Source organism: Primulina eburnea, chromosome 3 (genome assembly GCF_022965805.1).
Source record: "Primulina eburnea isolate SZY01 chromosome 3, ASM2296580v1, whole genome shotgun sequence".
NCBI lineage: Eukaryota > Viridiplantae > Streptophyta > Magnoliopsida > Lamiales > Gesneriaceae > Primulina > Primulina eburnea.
This window is the reverse complement of record NC_133103.1, coordinates 21,082,291-21,093,496: the sequence shown is the minus strand read 5'-3', so window position 1 is coordinate 21,093,496 and position 11,206 is coordinate 21,082,291. Positions and strand designations below refer to the sequence as shown.

The 11,206-nt window shown below is 36.8% G+C and overlaps 1 protein-coding gene across 1 annotated transcript; it reads left to right on the top strand.

Moving 5' to 3' along the window:
* The first annotated feature begins 2,412 nt into the window (after nucleotides 1–2,412).
* LOC140827279 (uncharacterized) lies at nucleotides 2,413–8,874 on the top strand. Its single transcript, XM_073189926.1, has 17 exons — nucleotides 2,413–2,903; nucleotides 3,619–3,975; nucleotides 4,066–4,206; nucleotides 4,403–4,535; nucleotides 4,634–4,747; nucleotides 4,859–4,932; nucleotides 5,011–5,085; nucleotides 5,530–5,622; nucleotides 5,706–5,766; nucleotides 5,870–6,202; nucleotides 6,809–6,935; nucleotides 7,018–7,117; nucleotides 7,205–7,274; nucleotides 7,434–7,586; nucleotides 7,670–7,765; nucleotides 7,875–8,194; nucleotides 8,345–8,874. The coding sequence occupies exons 1-17, from the start codon at nucleotides 2,817–2,819 to the stop codon at nucleotides 8,525–8,527; spliced, it is 2,517 nt and encodes an 838-aa protein (XP_073046027.1). The 5' UTR covers nucleotides 2,413–2,816; the 3' UTR covers nucleotides 8,528–8,874.
* Nucleotides 8,875–11,206: the final 2,332 nt, after the last annotated feature.

Genomic DNA, 11,206 nt, shown 5'->3' with positions numbered 1-11,206 from the left:
ATGCCTCCGCTTCTGAGCGGCATCCCTGGCAATAAGATACACAAAGTGACAGCCCATGTCAAACTTCCTGATAAAGTATACCACAGAAAGTCCCCATGTCGGAGGCTCATTAACTCTTTCCTCATAGGGTCCTTCTGGAATTCCTTCCAGGGCCTCGGAATTTCTATAGTAAATGGAATATATCGAATTGTGATCAATCAAATACTGCAAAGCCGTCAAGCGTCTCCCGACCTCCGCTAGAAAGTATTTGCTGTAGAATATGTGAGGGTATCCAAGTTCACCCCATGCGCTGCTCCTTCCCACCATAGGGATGCATCATCTCTCAGCATGTACGTGGCGCACCTAACCTGATCTCTGTCCCTCATGTCTAGATACTGAAAGTGCAGCTCTAGATACTATATCCAACCCTCTGCTAAGAATAGATCAATAGTACCTTCGAACTTCTTCGGGTTGAGCCGTCTGAACTGGTCATAAAGGTCTGTTTGGGGTGGGGTCTGGGAGCCTGTTGCGCCTGATCCATCAGTCTCGCAATACCCTCAAGGACTATACCTCCAAAATCCTGCGAAATCATCAACATAGTAAAAGATGAAAATGTATAAAATAAATATTGTTTTACTCCTGACTCATAAATATATAATGCGGAAAAACGTATAGTCCTCGGGTTAACGTGCACACACCCAACTCCGTCTACTCAGTCTTCAGCGCCTCCAGTCTCCACATCATCATACTCACCTACATCATTCACACATAGTATTAAACACATATTTTACAAAACCCTAGATTGCATGCAGTTGGGTTACGTAGTTCGAATTTCCTAGACTTTACAATTATAAATCAAAAAATATTTGATCGAGATTATACTTTTATGTAACCCAAGTTATGTATAATTCCATTTTCACAAAAAAGAATTGTAAAAAATTTCGTATTTGATTGTGCCAATAAAATTAATGTTGTTTGGTAAAAGGCAACCGAAATTGATGTAAAATGGACCCTAATCTCCTCTAGTTGTTTTAACAAGCCATTGTTTCAATGAAGTGGTCGCACTCAGCGCCATCCTACACGTCTAATAAATCACTTAAACGATAAATATTATATTATATATATTACAAAACACATGCAATGCAAAATAATTGTTTATTTACTATTGTATCCCTACCCACTAAGTAATCAATGTCGCGTGCAGAAGAAACTAATACAACATATTATTAATTAAGAAGTGAAAGATTAGTTAAGAGAAGTCTTCATTCACAAACGAAAAAAAAATCTAATTTCTTTTTGACATAACAGAAAACAAAAAATTTTTTATATCGAAAATCCGTTTTCTAATATTTTTTGGACCAATAAAAAATCCAAAAAATAAATTTATTTATCAAATATTCCAGTTTACGCGATCCATTTTTCAAATTTCCAATAAAGAAAACATAGTATACCATAAAATCCATACAATTAGTGGACACTCGAGGATGATACACTAGACTTCCTATGCTTAACATCATTTGATACACTCGAGTGGTTGCTTGATAACGTTAATTACTACAAGGTTTGGTCAACCAAATCACTTATTGCATGGAATGACATTTCCGAACAATTTAATTTAATGAATAGAGGTTGGCTTTACCATTCTTTCTGAAATTTTTTAATTATGATTATTTCTCAGTTAACTTCGAGCACAATTGAGTGTGTGTATATTGAAATTTGTAACAATTTATTTTAAAAATGTATTATTATTATGAGTAGGTCTCTTGTGAGACGGTCTAATGAATCTTTATCCGTGAGACAAGTCAACCCTACCGATATTCACATAAAAAGTAGTACTCCTAGCATAAAAACTAATACGTTTTCATGGATAACTCAAATAATTGATATTCACAATAAAAATTAACACTCTTAACATCAAAAGTAGAGTATGTCTCTTGTGAGACGGTATCACGAATCTTTATCTGTGAGACGGGTCAATATTACTCATATTTACAATAAAAAGTAATACGCTTACCATAAAAAGTGGATGATCCAAATAAGAGACCCGTCTACGACCAGTGAGACCGTCTCACACAAGTTTTTACCTAAAAAGTAATACTTTTACATGGATGACCCAAATAAGAGATCTGTATCACGAAATACGACCCGTGAGACCGTCTCACACAAGTTTTGCATATTATTATTCATATATAACATGATTTTATAATAATTTTATTATAATTTGCCATTTGCAAATTTCTCAGAAACCCTTGCCTTCTATATTTTTGGTCAAATTATGAGAATTTATCAAACGAATTTCAATATTAAAGTCTTTATTTTAACTTCTTTATTTTTAAAAAATGAAATATTTATCATTTTGCATTTCTTTACTTTGTTTTATCTATGTTACATATGTTTATTCACATAAACAAAACATAGAAAAAGTAGATTAAAGAGGTTGAGGGAAGGGCGAACCAGAATTATCTCAGCTAACTCCACCCACTCCCACCAGCCTTTAACTTTCTCTGATTTATTGTAATTTTCAATATATCGATTTCTTATTCTCGCCACACCGTTAACTCCCTTGAGAGCTGCTACTTTACAACATTTCTAAGGCGTTTTTACGGTCCACTTGTGCTGTCTTTGCATAATACAGCAGAGGTATTATTGCTGCCATTCTTGGGTGAGTTCTCCGAAAAGCTGAAATCTTTGGCCTTATTTTGTGGATTTCAAGAGATTTCAGTTTCTGGGTTGTGTAATACAGACGGGCTTGAGTTTTCTCTGCGGGTGGGAGCCGATCGGCGAAGTGCCGGCGATTTGATGGGAACGAGGTTTTCCGCGTCAAACGCCACCGTTTCATGGAGTTAAGGATTCGGTGTAACCGATGTGTCGCGATTCCTTCGCTTCCAAGATTTAAACTGAATCTTGTTCTCATTTGTGCCAAGGTAGTATCTATTTTGTTTTGTCTTCTTGTTCAGTTTACGGGTTCTTTGGATCCTTGAGGATTTTGTATGAAGTGAGAAGTAAAGATTAGATTTTTATTGATGTCTTGTAGCTGTAATTGAGAATTCCGTCGATTGGGAGCTGTTGCGGAGAGGTAATGCCGGGGAATAAAAATGGATAATCTGCTAGGATTTTGGAACCTTATACTTGTCTTCCATTATCAGTTGCAAAATCTTGGATTGTGTTCCAATTTTCTTTTTTTATAAATTTCGAGTTTGTGTACTTGGGTTTATTTTGGGAAGCTAATTTTGTATTTATCATTTTTGTGTCTTTCTGGTAAGATTTTGCTATTTGGGTTTGGCATCCCTCTCTATAGGAATTTTTTGTTCCTCGTTTTTTTTATCATTGTGATTCCAGTCTTTGCTGAATTGACTTATGGTCATGTAAACCTGCATAAACTGTTTCTTAAATTTCTGTGTTTCTACAGGTGTGTTGATTCATGTCTTTGACTCTTTGTGGATTTGGTTAAAGTTGGCATTATTTTGTTTACTTTAATAATCTAGTCTAACCTGCTCCAAGTGATTATTCCTGAATTTCTTGGGGCTTTTTGTACCTCTTTCTTCTTGGAAATACCTCATGCCGATTCACGCACTACGGCACTAGTGTAAAATGTAGTATGTAAATAGACAGTAAAGGTGTTATCTGCCTGCATTTCAGGTTCTATTGGTATTGTTGTTGCTGGATGGTGTTTATTCAGCCAACAAAGATTTTACATTGCACAGGCAAGGACCTGAACAGGGCAAGGAGAACATAAAATCACATTCTTGTATTCACGATCAGGTTATCAAGCAAAGGAAGAAACCTGGTCATAAAGTTTATTCGGTTTCAGCCCAGCTTTATGGCAAAGCTGATCATTCCAATTCACTTCACAGTAGGGGAAGGGCATTGCTCGGTCTATCTGAATCAGGGAAGCAGCGGAATGATGCTAAGCAACCCATTAGGATTTATTTAAATTATGATGCTGTTGGTCATTCATCTGATAGAGACTGCCGAAATGCGGGGGATGTTGTTAAGGCAAGCATCTGTAAAAACCACTTTTCAATTGATCACATTTAAAATTATGTCTGGGTTCTTTTACCTTTGCTATTATATTTTGTTTACCAGCTTGGAGAACCAACTGGTGCTTCTATTTCTGGGGCACCTTCTTGTAACCCTCATGGCGATCCTCGGGTGTATGGGGACTGCTGGTATAATTGTACGCTAGATGACATAGCTGGGGATGACAAAAAGTATCGCCTTCGCAAGGTAATGGTCTTACTTGATTATTTTTGTTTATCCTGGTTGTCAACTGTTATCACATCGAACGTTGAGTGATGGCAATTAGGTATCTATAGTAACGCCTTAATATTCGTGCATATTAATAATAGTAGGAGATTCAGGGTGGAATTTGCACTGTTCAGGGTTGTCTCTTGAAAACACTTGATATAATATATTTTTTCAGGCTCTTGGGCAAACAGCAGATTGGTTCAGTAGAGCCTTATCTGTTGAGCCTGTGAAGGGGAATTTACGTTTGAGTGGATATTCTGCTTGTGGACAAGATGGAGGTGTGCAGCTTCCAAGGGAATACGTGGAAGGTAACTTTTTTGCGCAAAGTAATCTCTGAGATGATGAGAGCATAAATCAGCCTGCCGTGAAAAGCTTACTTTAATAATAAAAATTATAATTTTTTCAGAGGGAGTTGCTAATGCGGATTTGGTTCTTTTCGTTACAACCAGACCAACAACAGGCAATACTCTTGCATGGGCAGTGGCATGTGAACGTGACCAATGGGGTCGTGCTATTGCTGGTATTTGTTTTGCCGTACTAAATTTTGAATGAGAGAAATTATTGTCAAGGCATTTATCCTATTCATTATCTGATGAAGGAGGATTACTACTGATGTATTTTTTGGATATAGGGCATGTAAATGTTGCACCTCGCCACTTGACTGCTGAAGCCGAAACTTTACTATCGGCCACTCTAATCCATGAGGTAGTTAATTTAAGCTACTTACTTTGAAAGTTAGGTAAGTGCCTTTTTGGTTAAGCTCTTGAGTTCATGCTTATGTAGGTTGTGCATGTGCTTGGATTTGATCCCCATGCCTTCGCTCATTTCCGCGATGAGAGGAAAAGGAGGCGAGGTCGGGTAAGTAGTGCCATAATCTTCAGTATTTCTCGGTATTATGAAATTATGTCATTGGATGTTGTCCCTTGTGCATCTATGTTTTCAATCTTCACTATCATTCATATCCTAGAAGTGGAATTTCCCCTTGCATATGTGTTTCTGCAAGGTGATGAATTTTTATTTGTGGAACTGGAAAAGATATTATTTTTGCATTATACATTTTTCTGACTAAAATACGGAACTGAAATTACTTGACAGTGACTTTTTGCACATAGAACTGAACGATGACGGGGCACCAGAAAATGCCATTTATCACCTTTTAAAAATTGTGAAAAGATATTCAAACAAGCAAAAGCTTGATACATGAGGAATCAATGGAAACATTCTACTTTAACCCTAACTTTTACTCTGACTCTGTCTTCTTGAGATCTGACTGAGCAATTTTTTTGTTGAACTTCTTTGTAGGTTATTGATCAAGCTATGGATGAAAAACTTGGACGGATTGTAACAAGGGTGGTGCTTCCTCGAGTCATCATGCACTCACGTCATCACTATGGGGTAGGTTATATATTTATCTTTGTTTTTACAAAGCCAAGAAAGTGTACCAGTGACCATTTCTTGCAATTTTGTCATGTTTCTAGGCTTTCTCAGCAAATTTCACGGGATTGGAGCTTGAAGATGGTGGCGGGCGTGGCACGTCAGGTTGTTCTCCGTTCTTGTTTCTTATTCCTATCAGTATCTGAGTATGCCCTTAACTTGATTATATCTTACTGCTGATTCTTATTTTGTCGTCAATTTTGCACAGGTTCCCATTGGGAGAAAAGACTTTTGATGAATGAAATTATGACTGGCTCGGTAGATACAAGATCAGTAGTTTCAAAAATGACCCTTGCTTTGCTTGAGGATAGTGGATGGTACCGAGCAAATTACAGCATGGCAGATCGCCTTGACTGGGGTAACAACCAAGGAATTGAGTTTATTACCTCACCTTGCAGCCGTTGGAAGGGTGCATATCACTGCAACTCAACGCAGTTTTCTGGATGTACATATAACAGAGAAGCCGAAGGATACTGTCCTATAGTAAATTACAGTGGGGATCTTCCCCAATGGGCCCGCTACTTTCCACAGGCCAACAAAGGTGTGTTCCTGAGTTGCATTTCTTGGATTTAAACTCTTATACTCAAACAACCATGTGTAATTTTTTGAGTGTAATTCGTTTTAAATTTTATAATGATATTAACTTGGAATATTTAGATTTCATATGCCAACTGAATTCACAAATATACTCTATTGACTTTACTTGAATCGTTGAGAGTAAAAGCTTCTTTTTTAACTTTCAATTTTGCTCTATCATCGTTGTTTAAATATACAAGGAGCCAACTTCCATTTTTTTCCTTAGCTGATTAACCTAATCGAATCAGATGGACAGAAAAAAACATCATTAATTTCTATAATGCTTCTTTAGGAATGGAAAATAATGAAAACATTAACTTGAGATAGGATGTCACTTGTGCAAGACTTGAAGAATATCCAGGGAATTCATGCTTCTCTTCGAATGCATATATATGCTTTTTATTTGGTTAAGATGATTTTGACACAATGGATTCATTATATTATCGAACGAAATGATGGTAGTTTCTGATTGACAATGGCTATAAATTTTATTTTGTTGTTTTTTAATGATGCGGAGAAATTATCCCAATAATTAATAGTCTGTGTAATGGGAATTTTCTTTCTCTTGCAGGTGGTCAGTCGTCGTTGGCTGATTATTGCACTTATTTTGTAGCATACTCTGATGGATCATGTATGGACACTAACAGTGCCCGGGCACCGGACAGGATGTTAGGTGAAGTCCGGGGAAGTAATTCAAGGTGAAATTTTGTTTAGAATGCTTTTATAGAATCATGAATGTAAATTACGAATCAATTCTTTTCATATTGTTATTGCATGTAGATGTATGGCTTCATCGTTAGTGCGCAGTGGGTTTGTCAGGGGATCCACGATCCAAGGCAATGGTTGTTATCAGCACCGGTGTATGAACAATTCACTGGAGGTATGATTTGGTAAACAAACACGTTTCTCGATGAGTTTCGAGGCTGTCAATATCATAACCTAAATATATTTATGAATGTCTTTCTAGGTTGCCGTTGATGGTGTTTGGAAAACATGTTCTGAGGCTGGTGGACCTGTTCAATTTCCAGGCTTCAGTGGTAATTACATAACTTTATATGTGTAATGGTAACTTATACATGTATGTACATATATCTATGGCATATGTGTTGTGCTGCGTATCTCTGTTTTATGTAAAAGGCTGTTACCACTCATTTGTTTCATAACCGATCGGTTAAAATGTCCACTGCCAATGTTAGGTGAACTGATCTGCCCAGCATACCATGAGCTTTGCAATGTCGATCCATTTCCTGTCTCTGGTTGGTGTCCTAATTCATGTAATTTTAATGGCGATTGCATTGATTCGCGATGCCATTGCTTTTTGGGGTTTGAGGGTTATGATTGTAGCGAACGTAAGTGTATCAACCCTCCGATGTACTGATATTTTATATAACTATATACGGTTTACGGTATCATCTTTCGTTTTCATTTACAGGTACTTGCCCTAACAACTGTGGTGGTCATGGCAAGTGCCTTGATAGTGGTGTGTGCTATTGTGAGAACGGGTTCACTGGGACTGACTGTAGTACAGGTGATATAACATTACACAGACCGATTTCCTTCAATACTAATTTCACGCAAAGCATATAAAAGTTATTTTTGCCAAGCGTTGGTTCACATGGTACTCTTGTCATACGCAGCCATTTGCGATGAACAGTGCAGTCTACATGGTGGGGTCTGTGACGATGGTGTCTGTGAGTTCCGATGCTCAGATTATGCAGGCTACAAGTGCCAGAATAGCTCCATGCTTCTCCCCAGCCTCTCAGTATGCAATGATGTGATGGAGAAAGATGTGTTGGGGCAACATTGCGCGCCTAGTGAGTTGAGTATCTTGCAGCAGCTCGAAGAAGTTGTTGTGATGCCGAATTACCATAGGTTGTTCCCTGGAGGTCCTCGAAAATTTCTAAATTATATTAGAGGCCGAGACTGTGATGGAGCTGCTAAACGATTGTCCTGTTGGGTAAGTATTTTCTCCCATATTTTTCCATTTGCACCTGTTAGTGGAAAGCCACTGGGGGTGGCTTAGGTGTTTATAAGGACTCGGGTCCACAAAGTACTGTAACTCTAGAATAAGTTGTCTTCTGATTCATTTTTGCCATATTCAAACCAGATATCTATCCAAAAGTGTGACAAAGATGGCGACAATCGTCTACGTGTATGTCATTCGGCATGCCAATCTTATAACCTAGCATGCGGCGCATCACTTGATTGCTCGGACCAGACCCTCTTCAGCAACGAGGACCATGGTGAAGGTCTGTGCACTGGATGGGGCGAATTGAATTCATGGTTGTAACAATGGTTAAGGCAGTAAACAAACCGGGCAGCAACCGTTGTGGGACTTATGTACATTGTATGTAGGATCTAGTTTTCCTTATTTCTTCAATGATTTGTCATTTTTGGTAGGTAAAATTATGGCACAAATTGCAGGTGCGTGATAGTGTAGAAATCTTGACCATTCCCAGCCCAAAAGTGTTTAAAAGAAAAATTGGGAGGGGATGGAGGATTACTGAGGGTTTGGCTTTCGAAGAGGGAAGTCCAAATGTAGAGAGATGATAAGGATGTATGAATTACTACAGAAAATATTGGAAAATGGTAAATGTAAATCGTTCCTGGTCTGTAGTATCTATGTTGGTTTGTCCATTGAAAAGTGGTCGTGAAATAGCATTTTGGCCCTTGTAATGTTGTATTTTACAGTTTTTTTTTTACCTAATTTAATTGGAATGAATGAATATAAATATAAAAGCATAAAAATTGTAAGGAGATCTCAATATCTTTACTTCATGCATGCAAAGAAATTGCAAAACATGCAACGGAAATCATAAATTAAAATTGAGAATTTTGTATAAACTGCCTCACCAATTTCCGAAATGGCTAGTGCCATAGCTTGAAATTCAACCCAAAAAAGAAACTCGAAATGATCCATACAACAAAACTGAAGTGGTGAAATTGAATTATAATAATCCATCCAAGAGTCTTGCGTTAGCGAGCATGTACTCGCCGTCAGAAAACTGGCCGGCCGGTGCAACAAAATTCCGGCTTATTGAACGCCGCATAAGCGCTCTTGCACGCCACCACATCGCTGCCGCCCTCTTCAACAACCTGCAGCTTCTTCATCTGCGACGCAGCCAGCATAATCGCAGTCTCCCGAGCCACCAGAATGCCGTACGCCAAGGCAAACATTGTAGGTAATCCAACAAATATAAATGTGATGTTTTATATAAATCAGGTAATCCAACACACAGGGGCGGAGGTACAGCTTGTTGTACCCGGGGTTTAGCACGGGTAGTCCAAATTTTTTTACAAAAATCTATAAGTAAATTTTTGTCTATTTTTGAATAAATTTGATATTAGCTCGGGTAGATCAATTTAAAATATTAAAGAATGTTAGAGTTTAAAATTCTAGTCCGAGTAACGCCAGATTCCTGGCTCCGCCCCAGCGGCAACACATATATAATGTCCTTATCTTGATCGTCACATTAGGTAATCCAACACATATAAATCAAAGCGCAAAGGGAGTTTTAATTAACTTGATCCATGTAAGCATTTTGTGGGCAACAAAATCTGGTTTATCGATTGAAATAAGTATCTATGTCGTATTATTAAACTTTATCTTTAAAATACACTAATATTTATTTCCATACAACTCTTATTTCTATGAGAAAAATGTATTGTATATAAAAGTATACTAAAATTTAAAAGATATGCACGCCTTGGATGGAAAAGAACACTGATTATGTTAATTAAGAGATTATAATAACTAGTTTAGGTCCCGTGTGTAATACCCTAAATTGTGTGTGATAAATTATTCCACAATCATACCGTGCCCGAAAATTTAGTTATTAAGTTAGAAAAATAAATCACACAAATTTTTGTGAGACTGTATGACGGACAATTTTATGAGACAAGTATCCTATTTTGGTCCCCCATGAAAAATATTATTTTTTATGCAAAAATAATACTTATTATTGTAAAGATGAACATGTTTGGTTCATCTTACGGATAAAGATATGTTAGACTATCTCACAAAAAACTTGTTATACATAGGTTGCTTATATTTTGTAAGTACTCGAGAATATGTTTCTATCAACTTTCTATTCTATAAAATTGTATAAAAGAAAATATCCTCCACTCAATTTAATTAATTGATAATAATTAAAGTTAACCATGAAATTAGTATTACCAACAAAAAAAACACGTGTTCGAAGGTTATTTTCCTATCAAATTAAATTCCAAATATACTATCAATATGGATGACAATGGATAGGTTTGGAACAAATTTGACCAAACCTGAAGACCCGCTCCACCAAGAAAGTTTAGACCCCCACCCCACCCACTTGTTTTTTGGACCCATCCTGCCCGAGCCAACCTTAAACGCGGGTTAAACCCGTCAACCCGTCAATTAATAATATATATATATATATATATATATATATATATATATATATATATATATATAATATTGTTATTAATATATTTATCTATGTGTTTGAACTAAAAATAATTTAATTACAAGTCCAATTTAATTAGAAGCCCAACTAAATTATACAAGCCCATAACGGAATAATTCTTATCAATTCAAAACTGAGCGCGGAAGAGATAAAAGAATGTGGATGGATAGATAGAGATCGTGGCATGAAAAGCGGGGAACGTGCTTCATAGGGATTGGAGAGAAACGGCCCGTTGCTGGAACAAAAGTGATCGGAAAACAACACACAACTCAACTCTACAGACAAATCTGCAAAAGCTCTCTGCTAAAATTCCAATATTCAAGCAATAGTTTTTCAAGATTTCCAGCATATATCTAGCAATTTACGTCTTCTCGTTTTAGATTTCATCAACTCTATTTTTTATATTTTTATGTCTTGTAAATTCTTACGGTTTATTGAAAATATAAACAATGTCAGGTATTTATTCCTCAAATTTCAATAGTTTTATTCTTTTTGGCGTTATAGTTGTTTTAGGAGATTAGAAC